Source organism: Rattus norvegicus, chromosome 5, assembly GCF_021556685.1.
Source record: "Rattus norvegicus strain SHRSP/BbbUtx chromosome 5, alternate assembly SHRSP_T2T, whole genome shotgun sequence".
In the NCBI taxonomy this organism is placed as follows: Eukaryota; Metazoa; Chordata; class Mammalia; order Rodentia; family Muridae; genus Rattus; species Rattus norvegicus.
The window spans coordinates 13,222,270-13,246,261 of record NC_141538.1 but is presented as its reverse complement, the minus strand read 5'-3'; the positions used below and the strand labels follow the sequence as shown (position 1 = coordinate 13,246,261).

At 40.9% G+C, this 23,992-nt stretch overlaps 1 protein-coding gene across 1 annotated transcript in view; it reads left to right on the top strand.

Moving 5' to 3' along the window:
- Window positions 1–23,992, top strand: part of Prex2 (phosphatidylinositol-3,4,5-trisphosphate-dependent Rac exchange factor 2) — a 319,598-nt gene that overhangs the window by 288,788 nt on the left and 6,818 nt on the right. The window contains 2 exon segments of the mRNA NM_001393795.1: window positions 12,095–12,197; window positions 17,641–17,708. Of these exon segments, the coding sequence (NP_001380724.1) occupies window positions 12,095–12,197; window positions 17,641–17,708 (171 nt within the window).

Here is a 23,992-nt window from a genome sequence, read left to right as displayed (position 1 = left end):
GCTTGCCTCTCGCCATCAGATTATCTCTAGTGTTACTTTGTTCTGCTATTTCTGACAGTGGCTAGACTGTCCTATAAGCCTGTGTGTCAGGAGTGCTGTAGACCTGTTTTCCTGTTTTCTTTCAGCCAGTTATGGGAACAGAGTGTTCTGCTTTCGGGTGTGTAGTTTTTCCTCTCTACAGGTCTTCAGCTGTTCCTGTGGGCCTGTGTCTTGAGTTCACCAGGCAGCTTTCTTGCAGCAGAAAAGTTGGTCTTACCTGTGGTCCCGAGGCTCAAGTTCGCTTGTGGGGTGCTGCCCACGGGCTCTCTGTGGCGGCAGCAACCAGGAATACCTGTGCCGCCTCTTCCGGGAGCTTCAGTGCACCAGGGTTCCAGATGGCCTTTGGTGTTTTCCTCTGGCGTCCGAGATGTATGTACAGAGATCAGTCTCTTCTGATTTCCCAGGCTTGTCTGCCTCTCTGAAGATTTAGCTCTCCCTCCCACGGGATTTGGGTGCAGAGAACTGTTTATCCGGTCTGTTTCCTTCAGGGTCCGGCGGTGTCTCTGGCAGGGGTCCTGCCGCTCCTGGGCCCTCCCCCACGGGAGCCCAGAGGCCTTATACGGTTTCCTCTTGGGCCAGAGATGTGGGCAGGGGTGAGCAGTGTTGGTGGTCTCTTCCGCTCTGCAGCCTCAGGAGTGCCCACCTGACCAGGCGGTTGGGTCTCTCTCTCACAGGGTCTCGGAGCAGAGAGCTGCTGCGGGCCGGGATCCGAGGGTGTGGGACTTCCGGTAAACACAGAACGTGCCCGGTCCTAGAGGAATTCTGCTTCCGTGTGTCCCAAGCTCACCAGGCAGCTTTCTTGCAGCAGAAAAGTTGGTCTTACCTGTGGTCCTGAGGCTCAAGTTCGCTCGTGGGGTGCTGCCCAGGGGCTCTCTGCAGCGGCAGCAACCAGGAAGACCTGTGCCGCCCCTTCCGGGAGCTTCAGTGCACCAGGGTTCCAGATGGTCTTTGGCTTTTTCCTCTGGCGTCCGAGATGTGTGTGCAGAGAGCAGTCTCTTCTGGTTTCCCAGGCTTGTCTGCCTCTCTGAAGGTTTAGCTCTCCCTCCCACGGGATTTGGGTGCAGAGAACTGTTTATCCGATCTGTTTCCTTCAGGGTCCGGCGGTGTCTCTGGCAGGGGTCCTGCCGCTCCCCCACGGGACCACAGAGGCCTTATACAGTTTCCTCTTGGGCCAGGGATGTGGGCAGGGGTGAGCAGTGTTGGTGGTCTCTTCCGCTCTGCAGCCTCAGGAGTGCCCACCTGACCAGGCGGTTGGGTCTCTCTCTCACAGGGTCTCGGAGCAGAGAGCTGCTGCGGGCCGGGATCCGAGGGTGTCGAAGTCATTGTTTTTAATAGCTGAGTAGTACTCCATTGTGTAGATGTACCACATTTTTTTCTGTCCATTCCTCTGTTAAAAGACATCTGGGTTCTCTCCAGCTTCTGGCTATTATAAATAAGGCTGCTATTAGCACAGTGGCACATGTGTCCTTGTTATATATTGGAGCATTTTGGGGTATATGCCTAGGAGTTGTGTAGCTGGGGATATATGAAGGCCAGGCAGTGGTGGCTCATGCCTTTAATCCCAGCACTTGGGAGACAGAGAAAGGCAGATCTCTGAGTTCAAGGCCTGCCTGGTCTACAGAGTGAGTTCCAAGGCAGAGAAACTCTTTCATGAACATACAAAAACAAAACAAAACCAAAAAAGATACATATGGAAAATTTCAGGAGTTTTTGTTGGAAGTTATAATAGATTATGTCATTATCTTTAATGAGAATTTCCTGTTTAATTTCCTTGCAGGGCTGGAAAGATTCCCCCTTAAACACCACTGTATTTTGGCCTTGAGATAGGTAGAGGGAGTGGAGTAGTCAATACCTCTACTGTCAGGATCCTACCCTGGCTATGGCTCATCACTCCTGCACTCTGTTTTCTTGAGTTCACAGTGCTGTCCTCTGCTCTGCCTGTCATGTCTCTGCTGATCCATTAACCTTTCATCCCTCTAAGGTTCCAATCTAGACATCACAGCAGATTTCACCAGACCTGTCTGTTTGACAAGGAGCAAGTGATAATGCTGAAAACCTCAGGAGGTGCCCAGAGATTACCTCTCAAAAAAATAGAAACAGTGCCCAATTTGATTTAGTTTTAGAATTTTTTTCCACACCAAAAAGCATTTGTGTGCTTCATTAAGAAAGGGGATCCTATTACACAAATACTATTGTTCTGAAATCCCCATCAATGTGTAGTAATTTTTATCAAGGTTTTCATTTGTCACAGAAGAATTACTAATGGTGAACTGGATGAGAAATATCAATAGGTCAGCATCTGGCTCTCCGTATTAATTGTGCAAAGGCTCTGACTTTGGAGAACCACTGTAGCCACTTGGGTGTTTAACATGCTGCCTTTGGCCCTCAGGTGTACAATTTTCCTCTGTGTAAGGTAATAAAAGCAAGGAGGAAAATAGAGCCATGCAACAAGAACAAATTGGTTTCTTCAATAGGGTGCTTCGCTCCACTTGTCAGGGGACTTTAACAGTGGTGCTCCATACACCATGATTAAATATAATTAGAAGTTAGAGTAAGTGTGATCATGGAGGGAGTGGAACATGCTTTGCACAGAGCAGTGCATTTTCTACAGCAGAATACAATTCCCTGGTTGAAAGGGACACATTATCGTGTCTGTTTATCCTCACTATTTGATTGCTTTCCAATCTACACACCTGAGTGTGGTTCCCTTCTAATCCTGAGCACATTTTAGTAGGACAGGGTCTACTTCCATTGAGAAGCAATCTGAGCTTCTTAGATTTATCTGTAGCAAAACAATGCATATAGAACACAAATGCTTGGGCCCAAGATTGTGGTTGTTGAATTATGGATGTTGGTAACTCTAAAGGCATTAACTATGGGATATGAATTTCATATAGTGAAAAGTTTGTTGGGTTTTGAATCAGAAAATGGTTGGATCCTGTTACTTAACTTGCTATTAAAGTAAGTAAATGGTTGTGTAACCTGATCTCTTACAGCCTCAAGGATGAGATGTGAATGGTAAATTCTTTGTTACAGTGGGAGTGTGAAGATCAAAGGAGCAGTGAGAGGACCTAGGTACTGCAGGCACTCTGGTTTTTCCTAGAGATCTGTGATGTTGATAGTAAATCCATTCATCCCCTTATTGCACAATTAGAAATATGAAGCACATCTCACTGCTGTTTTTCTTCCATTTTTCCAATACTATTGACAGACCCCAGGTCCTCATTCATGTTAGGCAAGCATTCAACACTGGGCTGTAACCTCCAGCCTATAAAACACGCTGCTCAAAATTACCTACCAAATAGAGGAACCCGCAGGAACTATCTGAAATCACAGTAAGGATTCATCATAGGCAAAAAAGGGAGGGGTATCCCAAGAACACAAAATGTTAGACCTTGTTAGTGCTTATTTTTAGAACTTTCCCTTGCAACATCACAGAAACTTACTTAAGACAACAAAAGCATTCCCCTTGAATTCAAATAGAGGAAGTTTTTATTCCCCAAAAGAAAAACCATTAGAATAGAGATGCAAATTTAAGACATGAAAAGAGGCAGGTGTTAGCATTTGTTCTTTTGTTGATAATATAAAAGGCCCTTTGTAGAACTTTACTGTGGGAGTTCTGAACTCCCCCAAGGAAGGAAACTTGAGAAGCTTCACCTTCTCTGCACTTAGTCCTAATAAGGGAGCCCCCCAGGAAAGCTGGGCTGCAGCAATTTAATATTGGTTAACCCAGAGGGTTAGGCTTTTAAGTGAAGTAACTCAAAGCAGAATAAAAAGAGGTGACAGCTTTGTGGAGCAATTCTATTGTAGCCAGTGAGGTTTACTCAAAGGCAACTTTTTCTCAACAGCATTGTTGTAAGACTAGTTAGTCAATACTATGATATTTATGTTCCAAGTAGAAACAAAATTCGCCCAAAAATGTTAACTGGCAGATGTTAAGGATGAGAATGATCAGATCTGAAGGAAAGGAAATGAAACCAAATCTTATGTATATGCTATCAGGGAACCAATATTGATTTTGCCAATGTGTATTATCTTTTCAATGCATCTGCCACATGTCTGAATGGATTTAATGATTGGGTCCTTTTTACCAATAGATGCCAGTTCCAGACTATAAATAAATTAGTCTTGTATTTTAGAAGTGCTTGAATATCATTGGTACTTGTTAGGGGTTTGTATGCTTTTCCAAAACATATGTATTGAATACCTACTAAGTAGCAGGAATCAGACTACAATCTGAAAAACCTACATTCAACACAGATGTAAGTCCAGCCTATTGGTGATGGTATAGTGATCACTTTAATGAAATTTGATAGTTGTTGAGACTATACTATATACTACATGCTTGGTGATAAATAATACGATGGGTTGTTTTTATGTAACCCTGAAAAAAGTCACTCTGAGATATGTACTATTATTAGCTAGATTTATAGGGCAAGGCATTTAAGGAGATTAACTTGTTCTACGTCACCAAACTACTATTTTGCACTAATGAAATTTGATTGTTGTTGACATTATACTGTGTTCTATAGGCTCTGTGGTAAATAATAAGATGGTATATTTTATATAATTCTGAAAAAAAATCACTCTGAGATTTGCCCTATCATTTAGCTAGATTTATAATGAAAGACATTTAAAGAGATTAAATAGCTTGTTTAAGGTCACAGAACTGTCTGCAAAGCCAGAATTCTACTCAGACCTATCCCTCTAATATCTGTTTTCTTAAATGTACACCCTCCTGCTTAGTAGGATATAGGATGTACTTAAACCAGTGCCCATTGACAGTGTATGAAAAGTTTGTGCAAAGTAGGAGCTGGCTACTGCAGAGAGTGTAAGTACTGGGGTTGAAACTTATGGTAGTTAGCAGAAACCACTGTATTGTGAAGACCTTATACTTCATCCAAAGACACAAGAAACCTGAACCACTCACATAACTACATTTTCATTTGCACTTTAAGAGGTCCACCATCTCAGTGGAGGAATCCAAGGAGAAGAGGCCACAGAGAATGGTCAAGGCATTAGTAATCTAGTAGAGAGGGGAGATTTAAGACATAGCTAAAAATAGAAAATAGAATGTTCTTTGTTGACGTAGTAATCCATTGCACACATGCAATGATCTCCTGCGGATGTAGAAGTTAAACTTGTTGCTGTGGGATTGATTATAGTACACCACAATTAATGGAACCTTATAAGACAATCAGAAATCAGTGCAGAATGGACTTGTTAAAAGGGCAGTGTTTGGACCACATTTTATAAATCCTTCTAACCTGTGTCCTTGATAAATTAATTTTTATGCCTCATTTCTGAAGTTGGTGAACCTCTAACAAAGCTGGTTCATAGATTTCTTATTAGAGTCAAAGGAAAAAAACCCACCAAAAAAGCCCAAGAGAAAGATTTATAAACTGAGCATAGGCACTTACATCACTATAACAGGTAAAACTGTGTCTTTAGCTCAAATATTGTTAAAATTAATGGGTCAGAAGGATAGGCGATGCTTGGTAATGTATAAAATCAGGTGATCAGCAGTGTCTTGCACCTATTAAAAGAAGCACATGTGTGTCCATAGGTGCCACATGATGAGTCACCAGAGAAGTCCTTGTTCCTGTGCACTGCCCCCATCATTATCCAGGGGCTGAAATAGGTGTTGGTTACTTTCCCACAATTCAAATGCCCAGGTAACTACTACCTAAGAAAGCAGCACCAAGAAGCGTCCTAATAATGCATTCCAATAGTCACTTAAACAAAGTGACTCAGCTTTTAATGAAAGGAGAAATAACCAAGACTTCCACTGAATGGGGGAAATCATTTCATATTCTAAGATCTAGATCTGTAGGGTTCTAAATATAAATCAAAAGCTATACCAGATGTAATTCATGTTTTTCTAGGTTTCCTCAGATTCTGCAGAGTCCTGTGCCCTTAGAGAATTTTCTTTTTTGTTGTCTCTGTGACTTGCGGGTGCACCAGAGCACAATGATGAAAAAACATTGTTCAGGTTATGTTTGAGTTATTAATAACTCATAACTAATAACTCATAACTCAGGGAAGGCACTGGATATTTTAGGCACAGTTTTGAGTTCTTCATATCTGTTATGACACAGATAAAGGTTTTAAATTAGTGTTCAGTGTGACTTAAGATTTTCCAAATGTGTAAAATTACCGAGAACCCCTTGTAAGAGTTGTATTTTCTATATCTGATTTTTAGATGAGTATACACATGATACTACTTTACGAAAATCTGTGGCTACAATTCTAGAACTGTTTATCATAAACCTGGTCTTTCATGTGTTGAATTTGTTGTGTTGAGTTATAGCGAGGACCTGAATCACAGACACACAGACACACATGCAGACAGACAGACACACACACATACACAGACACAGGGGGTGGAGGAAAAATAAGGGTTTAATACTGGCCCCAAGAGACAGTACACATGGTTAACTGACAACCAAAACATCAGCTCCTGTGTCCCTGTGTGCACTGAGAGCAAAGGAATCTTGTACAGCACTGATCAGCCACACTGGGTCCCACATCAGACTTATTCTAACTCCAGCACCACCACTGTGACCCTAAGGAGGTACAGCGCACCCACAAGTGTTCAATTTAACACACCTGTCACTGAGAGACTGTTATACTACAATCTGACTAGATATTAAATGAGTCATTTGAAGATATAATTAGAATTAAGCTGATGTTTTTGTCTGGGATTATTGCAAATGACCAAATATGCAGAAAGCCCCAAGGATTTGAGTTTGTTTGTTGGGTTTTATTTATTTATTTTTTTGAGTCAAATTTATTATCAGAGTCATGAAACATCTAAAATAGGAGGATTTCATGTAGCAAAAAGCTGCTTCCTTGAAGATTGAATGTCTAAAATCCCAACCTTTGTGTGTAGAAGATAGGAATTAATACAGGGATGAAATAAATCATTTTACGTATAAGCAATTTTGAGGCTCTAAGCTTTCCAACATCAGTGAGCTTCTGTTGAAGACAGGCCCAGAGTTTCATCTTAGCATCTTGTGCCTCTAACAGTGAGAGGTAAAAGACTCTGGTCACTGGGAAGGTGGAGATATTAGGGACTGAAGGTAAGTATCTTCTTTAAGAAAAATAACAAAAATGAGAAGACAAAAAAAATGAAAGTATTTACCAAGTATCAGAACAAGAACAAGTCACAAGGCTTAAAAGCTAATACATAGAACTCTTAAAAAAGTTGAAATATGATTGTGTGACCCAGTTCTGTCCTTTGTCCCTCAATTTTTATAGCACTACCTTTGATTGCCTAACAAATTATGATAATTTTGTGATATAATTTTTTTATGAAGAGAATAGAAAATTTGTTCTAGCTTCTAGCATGCCTGATCTAATTTGAGTTACTGAGAGCTCAGAAAAGTGTTTTAGTAGCAAAGGTGCATTACTGCTAATGGCTTGTACACCTTTTGTTTGTTAATTTAAATCCATATGAAATTGCACAGCACAGAGACTAAGCCCTGTCGTTGTAAACATTATTACACAGATATAGTCAGGCTTTCTATATTTCCAGCTTGCTTCCTCTGACCATACATATTTCCCATCGAGAGGAGCAGGATATGGGCTATCTTTCTTGCCCCTGCTTTTTAAATAGGAAGATTTTGTGCAGTGGGCAAGAAGGAAAGAATGCTCTGGAAGCCATAGTTATACCAGAATATCAGTACCATAACACCATGTAGAAGCAAGTATGAATCATCTAAATAATTCCAGTCAAGCTATCCTGAACGTATCCTAAGTTGGCTCTCTCTAGCTCAATTCTAGAACTAATCAACAGCCATTAATATGCTACCCAAGACTACACATTATTACTGAAGAAGCTGGGGAGTGAAGAAATTAGCAGATGGAACCTATGAAGTTAAATATTTCACATTGTGCAATTGAAAACGGAAGCATGTAATAATGTCTCTAACCAAGTCCCTTCTAATTGCAAAAGGATCATTTCAGGCAGGCAGTTTAGAAACTGAAGCTTTTCAACATGGAAACAGATTGACTCTTCTGGCAACTCATGGCACTTGGTACAAAGTGGACACACAAAATAGCCCAGAGTGAAATGAAGTTACTCCTCTATGTTAGGTGCTACGAAGATGCTTAGTCATTAAAGTTCTTGCCGTGTGAACACTAGGACCAGAGTTCAACCCCCAGAACCCACATACAGCTGTGGCCGTTGTACTGTGCACTCGGATACCCAGTGTTGGGTAAGCGGAGACCAGTGGGTCTGTCAGAACTTCTATCCAGTTAACACCCCAGAGGAGCTTCAGGTCTCAGGGAGAAGATCTATTTCAAAACAAAACAAGACACAAGGTGAAAGACTCTTAAGTACCAAGACATAAAACCTCCATATGGATATGTGCGCACGCACGCACATGCTTCACACAAAGACTCCTAAATTAAACTGTCCTTCAAAGTAAATTGGGCCTATTAGCTATAGTTTATCATTTTAAGTGTGGGTAAAATAGGAATGAGTTGCCTCTATTTTCAATATAGGATGTCTGGAAACATATTAATCATAAGCACGGGTCTGTTGTCTTGTTTTTGTTTCTATGGGGAACTAGCAGTTGCTCTGGGATTAATCATCTCACCAAGTCCATGTCCTCACAAGTGTAAGGCAGGATCCAAATTCGGACCATCTTATTGCTGAGGCCACACTGGGGCTTCCTCCCTGTGCTTCTCTGCCACTTATGAAGGAGGAACAAACTAATGTGTAACATTGATCATTTGCTTTAAAATTTTACACTTTTATGTAATTTAAATGTTAAATTAGTTCATGTCAACAAAGGAAAAAAGTCTACTTAACTTCGTTTGTTTAATAGCAGCTAGAAGGAGCTACAAAAGGAGCCCATATTTTCTCAAAATAATGTAAAAAATATATATATTTTTAAATTTTGTCCATGATTGAAAGTATGAATTTTTCTAGAAGTGGGGTATTTAGTCAGGCAAGAAATTTCATAGTAAGTAGGACTTACTTGACTCCTGGCCTCTCAGATGGATTTTCTTATTCTTGCCTGAGATTTTTAAACTCGTCCCCTCTGGTAATCAAAGCACCTGTAAAACCCAAGGTGCCCTGTGAATCCCAGCAGTGGGCTTATATGTCTCTATTCACTAGGGGAAATCCACATGCCCCTTTCCGGAGTTGGAGTCTTAGATACAAGGACTCAAATGCTGGATTTTACCACCAGACTTTCAGGTAAAAGAGTTGAGAGACAATAAAGCGCTATGAGGCAAACAATAGCCTATCACCCACAGAGCGGGGAGCACAGGTCTCTGCTTCCCTTAGGATGCTGGAATTCGGGATATTGTACATGGAGATACTAGCCCTGGGGAGCCTGGAAGTCCGAATTGGAAACAGACAGTATATCCAGTGTTTGTATGGTTGTTTCTTTCAAAACAAAACAAAAAAAAACCCTCAAAAATCAAAAACAAACAAAAAAACGAAAGTGGTTATTTAAATTTTTTTAGTCACTCCTGGGACTTCATTAAAATATACAGGACATTTTGTTGTTGTTTGGATTGGCTAAGGGAAAAAAAACATGCATTCCCCTTCGAAGGTCAGCTTTTCTTTAATATCTCATTGGTTCTAACCATGTGCACCCCTTAGCCGGATGTGCTATCTGATGTCCATGATCTCAGCACTTAAATAGCTATGAGTTCTAGGTCATCCTGAGCTACATAGTGAGTAGCACTAGCCCAGCCACTATTAAATAATGGGGGGGGGGGTGTGGGGCAGCAGCAGAGGCTGAGTTAGGGGGAGAGAGTCAGACAAAAGAGGTAACACTGATGCCCCTTGTTCAGTGTGTACCGTTGGCTACATTGATCGCACAGTTGAACTAAAATCTTTCTGGCAAGCAGTTTTTGATGTGTTGCTATTTACAACTTGTAGTACAAAGAATAGTCAGTGTAATATGATTAGAAAAATTGATGACACACATCCCTCCCTGTGTCTGTGTTCACAGTAGGAAAGGCAGCCTTGCTTTATTAGGAAACTGCAGACATGTCTCAGGACTAGAAAAGAAGTCAAGAGTTCTCTTTCTTTAGCATCATTTGGCGGTGTAATGAGCATTATTGATTGAACTGTTAGGGTCACCAGATTTAATATCGGAGCAGAGGACACCTTACTGAGGACGAAAAGGTTGTAGCTGTTGAGGAGGCAGGCAGTTAAATGAAATTGACTCTCCTTTTATATGAACCATTAGATCCAGTGGTTGGCCTTCTGTGCCTACAGGTACATGCAAAACATTGTGCAGAACAATTTGCATCAACTCAGACGCTAAGTCCTTGTGAACATCCTGTCCAACTAGAAGTTAATTATGTAACTTCAAACAATTGGCATGTGAAGAATTCAGACGAGTTCTCCGTAATGAATATAAGGAGGCCACTTCTCCAGTTGCTTATTGAGATGTGTAAATAAAATTTTTATTATAAATATGGGTATTCAATTTTCTATGGAAAAGATGTCTTTTATACATAGTTCACAATGCTAGGCTAATTTTAAGTTTAAATTCTTTGTCATATATTCCCAAACATGTGGTCCTGTGACCTATTTTTTCACTGTTAATTCTATCAAACTATTATTATTGTTGTTGTTGTTATTAATTTAATCTTTTTTATAGTGTAGTTGTTACCCCCTCTGAGTCTGCCCTGTGACAGTTCCTTATCTCATTCCTCCCTGCTCCCCTGACCCCCATCTCCAGGAGGATGTCCCCACCCCCACCCCAGCAGACCTTCACACTCCCTGGGGCCTCCAGTCTCTCCAGGGTCAGTTGCTTTTTCTCTCACTGAGGACAGACCAAGCAGTCCTCTGCCATGTATGTGTCAGGGACCTCATATCAGCTGTGCATGCTGCCCTCTTGGTGGCTCAGTGTCTGAGAGATCTCGGGTCCTGGGTTAGCTGAGACTGCTGGTCTTCCTATGGGGTCACCTTCCTCCTCAGCTTCTCCCAGTATTTCCCTAATTCAGCCACAGGGGTCCTCAGGCTTCTGTCCATTGGTTGGGTGCAAATGTCTGCATCTGAGTCTTTCAGCTGCTTGTTGGGCCTTGTGAAGGGCACCCATGCTAGGCTCCCATCTATAAGCACTCCATAACATCAGTAATAGTATCAGGCCTTGGGGCCTTCCCTTGAACTGGATCCCAATTTGGGCCGATCACTGGAACTCCTTTCCTTCAGTCTCTTTTCTGTTTTTGTCCCTAGAGTTAGGGACATATCTGGGTTAGAGTTTTTGACTGTGAGATGGGAATCCCATCCCTCCACTTGATGCCCTGTCTTTCTAATAGAGGAGGACTCTACAGGTTCCCTCCTCCCACTGTAGGGCATTTCATCTAAGGTTCCTCCCTCTGAGTCCTGAGAGTTGCTCACCTCCCAGGTCTTTGGTACATTCTGAAGGGTCTTCCCACGTCCTACCTCCTGAGGTTGCCTGTTTCCCTTCTTTCTGCTGGCCCTCGGGGCTTCTCTCCTACCCCCCTTCCCATATCTGATCATGTTCTCCTTTTCCCCTCCCTATCCCCTCTCTGACCCAGTTCCCTCACTCCCTCTGACCCCCATGATTGCTTTCTTCTCTCTCCCAAGTGGGATTAAAGCATCCTCAGTTGGCCCCTTTGGCTTGTTTACCTTTGTGAGTTCTGTGGATTGTATTCTAGGTATTCTCTAGGTTTTTTTTCTCTTTTTTTTTTGGCTCATATCACCTATTAGTACATATCATGCATGTCCTTTTGGGTCTGAATTAACTCTCTAAGGATGACATTTTCTAGTTCCATTCATTTGTCTGCAAAACTTAAGATGTCCTTGTTCTTAATAGCTGAATATTATTCCATTGTGTAAATGAACTATATTTTCTGTATCCTTTCTTCTGTTGTGGGACAACTGGGTTGTTTCCAGCTTTTGGCTATCACAAATAAGACCCTCTGACCTATTTTTTTAAAACAGGAGTTCCATGTAAAGAAATCATGATTGTCTGGTTTCTGAGGACTTTGGTCATTCAAATTTCTCTAGGAGTGGATCAGTGAATCTGACTGTGATTTCCACTACCTTGGCCCACAGGTGTACCCTGAGTGTGACACTGGAGCAAGCCATCACTCTAGCAAGAAGCCACGGGCTCCCTCCTAGGTACATTATGCAGGCCACAGATGTGATGAGAAAGCAGGTGAGTCACTTTTCCGCGTGTCTTAGGGGAGATGTTTTCTAGGACCTGGTTTGGCTTTGGTCATTTATCAGGTGTGGCACTTGTCTAGGCACATGACAAATGGGTAAGCCATGCTTAGGAAGCACGTTCAAGGAGAAAATAGTACAGACCCCTCATTCAAGGGCCCTGAACTTATAGGAAATAGATATCTGAGCTATGACCTAGAAGCAAAAGGGGAGATAGCTACACAAAACAAAAATGGACTGGGGCTCTTAACAGTAAGAAAATAAAGGATATGTGGTACTTCTAGAAACTACAGACAATTTAACAAACCAAGGAAGTTGATTGGGGTGGGGGGCAAGGAAAAGGAGGAACTGAGGACCCCACTAGTTTCTGTGATCTCCCACAGTCTTCCATGCCATGATAAAATGGGCACATCATCCTGAGGAGTAAGTTCTCACCTCAGGATTCCCATTTAGGGCTGAATACAAGCCTTTTAACTGAGTTTCCACCAGCAGAGACTGTACTGTCTTTGCATTATTTTAAACAGAATGAATTTCCTAAGCTGTAACCCAGTAGCATTTGAAGAACCAAGATAACATGATTATAAATTGTCTAAATTATTTTTTAAAATACACCAGCTTCCATAGTTCTGACTAGAAAATGGAAAATAGAATCAAGCTAGTACAAAAGACCTTTAAGCAGTGATAAGACAAATGAAAGTCGTCAATTTTATTTTTTTCTGTCACCTCCCCTTTGATCTGATGCAGCCAAGCTGACTTCTCTTGACTTTTTTCAATAACAGTGACTTCATTTGATATGCTTTTGCAATTATGACCACTTTATTCATCAAAACTTTACTCAAACAAATGAAAGCATTTTCAACCCCCATGGATCTTGTCCCCAGGATTTCACTGTGGAATGTCAAGCTAGCCAATGAATATTGCAGTCCTACTGAGTTTTCCTGCCTCACACTTCTGCTTTAGGAATCAAGGGTAGAAGATGACTGTGAGGAACTTAGAAGGTTGCACAGGAAACAGTTAAATTTTTAGACCCACCAGAAGCCTATGACATACTGTTGTCCAGCTGGCAAGTGACAAACACAGACACAATCTACCATATGTTATAGGAGGGACTTGGGAAGTAGATGTACAAATTCAACTTTACTAAACAAGCCCAAGTAAACTTGTAGATTCTCACATCAGAGGTGGGATTTAGGTACAAAGGAATGAAGTCGTACGTTCTTTTCTTCCTCTACTCTAAGAGAGAGTACATAAGAGGCTTTGGAAATGTTCCCTCAAAATTATCACCTACAAGGAGAAGGAGCTAGCGTGAACCTCTTAAGAGCATTCCCCGAAGGAGTTTATTCTGAGTTTATTCCATATGCATTCCTACCTGTGGGTCTGAGTAATGACAGTCCTCTAATGTCTTCAATTATTAAAACAAAAGTGTAAATAGAGACAATAGAGAGAAAGTGAAGTTGATATTATCTATTCCCCAACTTCACTGCTACAAAGTTCATAAGCATGGTACACATACATAGTCTTGATAGTTGGTGTGTAAAATAAATCAGAAAAACCTGAAAACTGCACATTTTTCATTGCTCCTTTTTATCGCTCTCTCTCTCTCTCTCTCTCTCTCTCTCTCTCTGTGTGTGTGTGTTTGTCTGTATGTGTGTCTGTCTTTGTCTCTCTGTTTCTCCCTCTCTCCATGTGTGTCTCTGTCTGTCTGTCTCTGTCTCTGTCTCTCTCGCTGTGTGTCTGTCTGTCTCTGTCTCTGTCTCTCTCGCTGTGTGTGTGTCTGTCCTGTTTCTCTGTATCTGTCTCTCCCTCCTTTTCTCTGTCTGTCTGTCTCTGTGTGTGTATCTGTCTGTAAATGTCTCTGTCTCTATTTCTCTGTCTCTGTCTCTCTGTGTGTCTGTCTGTCTCTGTCTCTGTCTCTCCCCCCTTCTCTCTCTCTTTGTCTCTATCTCTGTCTGTGTGTGTGGCTGTCTTTGTCTCTGTGTCTCTCCCTCCTTCTCTCTCTGACTCTATCTCTGTCTGTCTCTGTCTCTGTCACTTCTTCCTTCTCTTTCTCTGTCTCTATCACTGTCTGTCTCTGTTTGTCTGTCTTTGCCTCTCTGTCTCTCTGTCTCTCTGTCTCTCTCTGTTTGTGTTGTGTGTGTGTCTGTCTGTCTCTCTGTGTGTCTGTCTCTGCTCTCTGTCTCTGTCTTTGTCCCTCTGTCTCTCTCTCCTTCTCTCTCTCTCTCTCTTTCTCTCTCTGTATGTGTGTGTCTCTGTCTCTCTATCTCTGTCTGTCTTTGTCCATCTGTCTTTCCCTCCTTCTCTCTCTCTCTCTCTCTCTCTCTCTCTCTCTCTCTCTCTTTCTCTCTCTAATTGGGTTGAAAGTAGGTAGTTTTCTTCTCTTGATATTGGTTCCTCAGCTCGAAGCTGTGTGTCCTACAAACAGAGAGAAGGGAAGACCTCATTATCTCTTCCCTGTAAATGATTGCAAAGACAGGGCTCCTCTTCTTGGGCACCAGACTGGTGGACTGATGCACAGTACATCAGCCTGCAGGGCTCGGGTAAGCATCTTCCTTTTGCCATTCAGCAGTGGCAGGTGATGAGACAGGCGCTGGTGCTCCGGCCTCCAGCAAGCTCTCACTTTTCAAGGGGAAAGATTTGGCTGTTTAAACTTGACTCTGGGAGATACAGTGGTTAAACATCTTTCTTCTTTATTAGGTTTCAAAGTGTTAGAACTACTTTGTTGTTGAATTTTGTCATGGTTGTTTATTGGGGCTTTGAGACAGGATCTTAATTCTGAATCCATGGCACTCATGAACGGAGCAGTACCATTTGAATTCAGTATTAGTACTGATCAACTCTGTGCTTGAGGGCAAGGCTTTCCACACCTCAGCTTTTTAGTGTCCTTGTGATTTGATCAGGGATAATAATAACACCTTATTGATGACTATGTTTCTTAAGACTAAGAAATCTGTATATTTAACTCACTAAAAAGTGAGATGTCAAACGACCAGGTAGTTATTGTGAATGATTGTGATACATTTTTAAAGTCTCCAGAATAAACAGTGTAGACTGACAAAGGGGCGAGGGAGGCTGTCTGGGCCTGCCGGTAGAGCATGAACAATGGTGTGAACAAACTGCAGACAAGCCAAATGCATGGGGAATTGAACAGACAAATCAACATAAAATGTGCCAATGGTCTTATCAATTAGACCAGTTATCAGATTTTGGGATAATAAAAAGAGTTCTATTAATGACTTAATAAAATATCATGAAAGGGTACAGAGGATTATACATGAGTATTGTGCTCTAGTTTCTAAACATTTTTAATGTAGGTACGACTTAGACATTATAAAACAAAGTTTTGTACACACTAATATTGAAGAAACTAGTGATAATAACCTACACATGAAAAGGCGCGTTGCCGCTGACAGAGAAAGTTACAAAGAGGGACCAAGGAAAGGCTGGAGTCCAATGCACCCTATGGTGTTTAGAGTCTCACTATGGTAGTAGATATTCCAACCCGCCGTGTGCACACACAGATGGAGCAATGAGTAGAGACGGGTGCGTGTTTACTAGTAAACTAACCTTATTTACTAGTAAACTAACCTTGTTAACTAACCTTGTTAACTAGGAAAGAGTCAAGCAGCTTTTAATGGTGGTAATGAGCACACATAGTTTGTAGACCTTGGCTTATAAATAACATTTGGAAAGAAGGAAGACATGGAAAGAAGGTAGCTGGGAGAGGTGGTAGAGTGCCTAGTTACTGGAGGGGAGAAGATAAGCCTTTGGTCAGCAGACTGAAGAAGACACCAAAATAATGGTGCCTCGATGGGTACAGCGAACAACCAGAAAAAAGCAAACCCTCCAGTGTTCAACACCATCACAGTTTGAAAGAGAAAAAAACATATTTATATTATACCTCAGGATGACATTAATCCTTATCTGTGCGTTTCTGCTGAGGTAGATATATACTTAAATAAAGTATTTGGGAAATAAATAACTGATCTTGAAAGAAAATGCCATTCCATCACAATATTAATATGCCAATATTAATATTAATATTAATATTAATATGGGGGCTGAAGTGGTATGCAGAAGTTTGAAGGGAGATTCAATGTGCACAGTCTTAGAGCCTAAACTTCTTTGTAAAGCCCTCAAAAAAGAGGTGGTGACATTACAGGAGTTGCCCCATTGGAAAAGTGACCAAGTAATGTCACAAGTGCTAAGACACAAGGACAGCCTATATCTCCTAATGTGATGAACAGAGAAGATTTCAGTGTAACTCCTTTGATTTTCTTTTTTTGGAGAAAAAATCATTTCCTCCCTCTAACTATAAGAACACAACAGACAAATCCAAATGAGACATTATACAAAATGCTGGCCAGTAACCATCCAAAGTATGAAAGTTATCAAAGGCAGGTTCTGAGCAGCCGTCACAGGAACATGAAGCATGTTCACAAAGTACAACATGTCATTCTGCACCGAAGGACCCCAGACCAGAAAAGGAGCCTTCCTGAAGTAAGTGGTGGACCCAAGGATGAAGCACCGTAATTAATAGCTGTATGCTGAGCTGATTCCTGGCTTTCATCAACCACACTTCAGGAAACTGTTAAGAAGGGTGGTGAAGTGTGTAGAAATCTATTTTGTTCTTGCAAATATTTTCTTGCAAAATTTTTTGTTCTTGCAAATAATTTCAAATATTTTGAGAGAATCTATTCTTTGGGGTTTTCCCTGCTTCTTCTCTCAACTTTATTTAAGGCAATATTTGGTGCAGTGGGTACTTGGAACATTCAGAGTTTTGTTTTGTTTTGTTTTTGTTACTGTCCTTTCTCTGATCCCAGAAGCAAACAATCATATTTGGTTCAATTGGGAATCCATTAGGAAGCAAACAGTGGTCGTAACTTCATTTCTGACATTGACTGGTCACAGGGCCCCTTTTATTGCTGAAAATGGATTGTCTTTATACCACCTTCTTTGAGACAAAACTCTTACATTTTATAAATCTACATCGATGTGGCTTGTCTAGGAATTGCTGTAGAGCCATTTAGAAGATGTTTTCTTACAAAATGCTATTACATTTAAACTACCTATCCATCTGAAGAGACGCAAGTTTGACGCATGTTCTGTGAAAGTGTCTGGGCCTAGCATGTGCTTATAACCTGGTCATGTTCTGTTTTTAATGTTTAAGTTACTAATTGCTTCTGGCAATAAAGATGTAAGATATGGGAATGAATAGGAAGCTGTTAGACTCTCAAATGAGCTAAGGCTATAAGTTAAATAGCAATTATTTGCAACAGTATATTTTAACTCATAACAGCATCAATTAAAAAATGTTCATATAGTAGTTTTGGTTGTATTTCTTATTAATGACCCTTGATATTAAGTAGTATTAAAATGCCTTTAAACTCAGTTTTATTTTAATTAACTCTTAAAGCATTATTGATTTTTCTGATTTTCAGGGTGCAAGAGTTCAGAACACAGCTAAGAACTTGGGGGTTAGAGACCGGACTCCTCAGTCAGCTCCGAGGTAAGTGTGCCACATCTATTCCTTATGTGAGGGCTTGCTGGCTTCTGCCAGAATCAGTCATGGCCCGTTATCTGCTCTAGTTTATGCACAGTGTCCTACTGGCAGTAATTGTAAGCTGACTCTGGAAAACATTCAATGGTGAAGTCTGGTAAAGGGCCATTCATTGTCTCAGAAAGAAACACATTATTTTATTTTCAACATGAATTTTAAAAAACAGAGTTTACAAAAAATCAACTCAAAAATGTAATTTTTGCATGTCAACTGCCATCTACCCTTTCCACAGCTCCTCTGTGAATGTCATGCTCTTGTCTCTACTGTTATGAAAAACTCCTGTTTAACTCTGAATGCCAGCTTGCATGTAATCTTCTGCTTTAAGTCATGGTTGAGTAGGCTCTTGTGAGGCTTCTGAGTGTCACATGATAATGCCCCTTTCTATATTATGTTGCCATGTATTATTAGAGGGCTTGATCCTAAAATGGGTTCTCAGGAGACAGAGAATATACATTGATTTTATCAGTGACTACATAGTAGTCTTCAAATATCTAAATTAATTTCAAGACCATGTGAATGAATGAATGAATGAATGAGTGAATTGATGGATGGATGGATGAATCATAGAGCTTTTTGTTGGTTATATCAAATATTCACAGTTCACCAATTTTAAGAAGGGACTCTAACCTAACTTTAAAGTGACTGAATTTATAAAAGTGCTTTTCATTTGATCTCCATGATTAGGGTAAGCAATCATCTATCTTGAAGTGGGGCAATATTAAATAATTACTTAGACATTTGATCATGATTACATGTTTGCATTTTAACAAAAAGTAGGCCCTTAAATGCTGTCTCAGGTAAGATGTTCTTTGTTTCTGTTTCTAACACCGTCAGCAGAAAGAGGAAGGTGATTACAGCCATTTATGAAGTTATACTTCATGTTGATAACCTACTTGGGAGGTATGAGTGCTTTCAAAAGAGAAACCATGTTTCCCCAGTAGAAGTGGATGGGACTATCATGTAGTGGCTACATTTATTTCCAGTGCTGACTCCTAACTCTGTATAATCCTCTAGTCTTGTTGATGGTATCATTCTTAGCTGGTTAGTCTTGAGGCTTGCTATTGCTAAGGAATCATTTCAAAAAAACATTCTCTTTTGTACCTTGAGCAGACACAGGATATTTGTGTAATAGACCTGCTAAAGTGTTCAAATTCCAATAAGAAAACAAGGCAATAACTTTGCAAGGTGGTTTCAGCGAGAACCATTGAACACTAATGAACAGCAGGGCTGGGATAAAGCTTTAGCACCTGATCAATAAACCAGTACTCTAGCTGAACACAGGACAACAAACGGTTGATGAATTCAAGCTTTCTCTCTGTTGGATTATCTTTAAAACACTTAAGATGAAATGTAATAAAATGAACCAGCCATAAAATTGATATGTTGTACAAAGGAATAACAAGAGAGAAATAAAAATCATTTTAAATTTTTATTTACTATTTCACTCATTCTGCAGATATTTACTGAGTAAATACCATTTGTTTTACTGTTGCCCCAGGGAGAATAGAAACGCAATACGGAAGTGACCGTGGCCCTGAAGGATCAATGTGGGACTAGGTACATAACTCAGTGGTAGAGTGTTAGCACCTTCGCCTAGAAAGCACAAGGGCCTGGATGTGATTCCCAGCAAGCAAGATACAGAAAAGAAGGGAAGAAAAGGAAGGAAGAAGGAGGGAGGGAGGGAGGGAGGGAGGGAGGGAGGGAGGGAGGGAGGGAATAGGGAAGAGAGGAGAGGCAAGCTGAGGGGGAGAGCAGCAGTTTGTGGAGACACAGGGAATACAAAAGCTCCCAGGGCATAGGATCCCTCCTGACAGGAACCAGCACTTCCTTCAAAGACAATAAGCTAAAAGATAGACACATTTGGAACTCACAACCAAACTACCCATTGGGCAAGCTGGCAAAATATTTCTGGAAGTTTCATTCTTGGAGCTTCAGGGAGCCATGTGTCCCTACAAGTTTATGTGGTTCAAACCTCCCAACCTAACTCCATCATAGTGTTCCTAACGTACTCTTAGTTTACTCATTATTATTGGTGTTCACTCAGCAAACATCCACTGATGTATATTGACTTACTGTTGTGTATCTGGGAGGGGCAGACCTTTTGGTGAAAGCAGCATGAAAAGATTCCCCAGTCTCTGTGACAAATGGGTGAGTGTGATTAAGGATGTTAAAGAGAGGAGGCAGAAGTGGCTATGGTTATCACATAGGAAGAGTGGGCATGATTCATGGAATCGCCAAGTCCTGAAGTTTAATGATTTTACATTGGTTGGTGGTAGGTGGTTGCTAGGGAAAGCCTACAGCTGAAGGGTGGGTTTCCTGAACATCTCTGCAACTTTGCATTAGTACATTAGCACTTTGTTTGATATCTATTAGGAATGGCCTTTGGCAATAAGATGTCAGATTTAAAACAAAACAAAACAAAACAAAATGTGTTCAAGGAGCTTTCAGCCCAGTGAAATACAAAGGCAGATGAAGTTTGTCTGGGCATGAGAGGCAACACTGAAATGGAGCATGGTTGGTGGCAGTCCTACCTAACTCTGGCTTTCCTTACAGCATTAATGATGTCAGATTACCATGTAAGGCACACTCCCTTATCTCTGTTATATCATTTGAAACAATTGTTCTATGAGAGTTTCACTCACTTTGTGTAATTTAGAGGTAACAAACATCAGTGGTTAAAACAGAAAGAAGGAAAAAAAGTTCTGAGTTCCAGCTCTGGTTCTCCACTTGACCTTCTGTAGTGATGTATGGTTGCGTGTACTCATGCATGCATGTGTACTTATGTATGTGCATTTGTGTGTGCATGTGCATGTACATGTGTGTGTGGGGGGGTGTATGTGTATGTTTTCTGTCAAAGACTAGCTTTGTCACCAAATATAAATTGAGTCAGGCAGCAAGGTGTGGCATTGGCAGTTGGCTTCAGTGTTATAGCTGACAGGGGTCAACTCTAAGAAGGACTAATGGGGGTCTGTCCTGATAGCAGTCAACTTGAGGTGCTGCCAATGGCAGCTAGTGATTAGGGAAATTACACAGCAGACTCTTCTCTGACAGAACAAAGCGTTATTAATTGGGGCAGGTACTCCCCATAGCCAGAGAGAAACTCTGAATTATTCTCTTTAGGGGCTGGCAGGAAAGAGAAAACACACACACACACACACACACACACACACACACACACACAAACACAGAGAAAGAGAGAGAGAGAGACAGACAGACAGAGACAGAGACAGAGAGACAGAGACAGAGAGACAGAGACAGAGAGAGTGAATGAAGCAAAAGCAGGCTCCAATAAGTTTATACACACATACTTACTTACAACAGACAGATAGATAGATACACATCTATATATAGAATGGACGGAACAAAGTTCCAACAAGCAGGCTCCAAGTACTTCACAAATACACATATACACAGTTATTGGATGGAGCAAACACAAAAACACATATTAATTTTTCTTCCAGGGTTTATACATCCTAGCAAATCTTTCAAGAGTATAGAATTACGTGATTACATCCTTTTTTCTTCTAGTGAATGGCTATGAAAAAATAGCATGTTATCTAATGCCTTTACCAGGGAAACCATCAGTTAGTACACATCAAGAAAACAAAGTATTACCCACGAATCCATTATATTTGTAACTATATCAAGTTTCTACTTGATATAGATAAACAAAATGTGAGTAAACAAGGTAATTCTCTCAGCCAGTTTCTCTTACTGGCAGACAGCAGATTGCCATTACAAAGAGATGATTGTTTTATTTATCTTAAGACACAATTTAATAAAAATCTTAAAAGACTCACAATTCTAAACTTTTATATAAGTAACAATCAGTCATATCTACTTTAAACCCTTAGAAGATATAAATCATCAACATTCTTCACAAAAGCGTATTAGGAAGTTGAGGGCAAGAATGGGTATAAAAAAATCACTCATCACTAGTCCAGCCTCAGTGAGAGTCACGTCAGCCAGAGCTGCCACTATTCTTGTTCCCTGACCATTAAAATTCCTAGCTTAACTAATACTGTTCCTTTCTGACCTTTAGATTGTTCCCTAAGATGTTCTACATCAGAACTAGTAGCAAAAAGACTAACAATTCTATTTTTCCAAATGCTTTCTAAGGTTAGGAGTCATTGTTGACAATCTACATTTCTAAGTTCTTTCCTAGGGTGGAGATTGAATCATAAATCTGCTCCAGCAGCAATGCCTGAAAGCATTGTGAATGCCAGAGATACTGCCCAGTGAAGGACTGGAAGCCCTCTTAGAGTTTTCATATAATTTTTAGGTTAAGAGGGACAGGAAGGCAGCAGGCAGAGCAGAACTTCATAACAGCATGAAATCCTCAGGACATATAGCCCTGTGGGACGCACCCGTCCAAAACATACCCATCATGGCTGTGCTAACCAGTAGGCCACATACTATGAGTTTGAAAGCTGTTTGTTGTTCTTCCTGCATGGCCCTTGGCGTTTCACTCTCTGAGATACCTATTTCTCATCTGTCAGATGGAAGAATTGCCTTGAGAAACAGAGTATTTTAACCGTGGGAGAAGCATTTGCTCTGGAGCCCTGATTAGCAAATGTAGGAGTGTAGAGGACATAGTATAGATAGTGATGTTTGAAAACTCTGCTAGATGCAGAAATATCAACCCATCAAGGAAGAAGGGAAAGAGGAGGCAGAACAGGCCCTTTAGTGCATGTGTGTGGGATAATAGTTCCACATGCCAGGCCAGCAACCTGCCTCCCCACCCCCCTACACACACACCAATAATTTAGTTTCCAAAAGCAGAAGCCATGGTGCAGGGTTAGAGTCCAACTCCTTACCCTCTATTACTTCCAAAATTCATCAGCCGGTGCTAAACTCCCAGAGCTGTCAAGTTTCCATTATAAGTGTGCCTGAACTCAGATAACCCCGAGTCACTTCCAAGAAGCCTCGAGACACAGAAGCTTCCCAGATCTGCAGCAGCCAGAGTTATTATTGCATTTGGTGACCACAGGGAGTAGCCTTTGCTCCAATTTGCAAGGCACACACTTCAAAGATTCGTCTCCGTTAGCATTGGTCACGTTGGGCCCAAAGATGCAGAATAAGGTAATAGAATGTGAGAGGTTGGAGTTCTCCATGCACCCTCCTATCTCTGTCCTTGTTCTTGAGCCTCTGTGCATTGTCACTCACTGGGCAGAACAGCCACAGAAATAGGATAGAAATTGAGAGAGAAAAGAATCTTCTGAATGTTCTATTTCCCCAGCCCCAGGAGGCAGTTTGAAGCAGCATCTTGTACTTTGGCTGCAGAAGTATCTTCAAACTACATCAGCTCAATTTAATGTGTTCTTTCCGTTAGGAAGGACAAAACACACTTTTTTGTGTTCTCCTCTGTGGAGATAACCTGAGGGACATATGCCACCTTGTGTGCCTGAAGTACATATTTCAAACCTCCAAAGACAGTGACTTTTGGCTTCCAGACCAATCAAGTCCATTTTATTAACCAGACTTACAGTTCAGCATTAAATCATCCTCATTTCTCCCCACTGGTTTGGAAATAGTGTGGTATTTTGTGTTTCAGATAGAGGAAATTTATAGTTTGCAAGTGAGTGGCAATGCTTTTAAGTTCTGTTCAATTTACTGTGCAAGGTGAAGTAAATCTCCTTGGCCACCCATATTAGAATCTCTTTCCAAAAACTGTAAGATTGGGGTGTTCAGATAATGAGTGTAGATTAGGAGTGGAGCACATGCTTAGCTAGTTTGAAAGTCCTGGATTCAATCCTTAGGATCCATAAATACTCCTGACAAGATGCACACACACACACACACACACACACACACACACACACACATAAACACACGCACGCACACACGCACACACATGTACATATGCTTATACACATACTCACACTTGCATTCTCTATTTGAGATACTAGCTTAATGTATAGAGTAGGACAAGTGTAGACTTAATTCTTCTTAAGGAAAACAGGTAGGGTCCAAAACCCACACAATTTAGCTCAGCCTCTCATCTCTCTAGATTGGTGTTTTTCAACCTGTGGGTCTGAATATCTTTGGGGTGTCACATATCAGATGTCCTACATATCAGATATTTACACTGTGATTCATAACAGTAGGCAAATTACAGTTATAAAGAAGCAATGAAATAATTTTATAGTCAGGGTTCACCTCAAAATGTGAACCTGTATTAAAGGGATGCAATTAGGAAGGTTGAAAACCACTGCTTTAGACCTAGGGTAAGT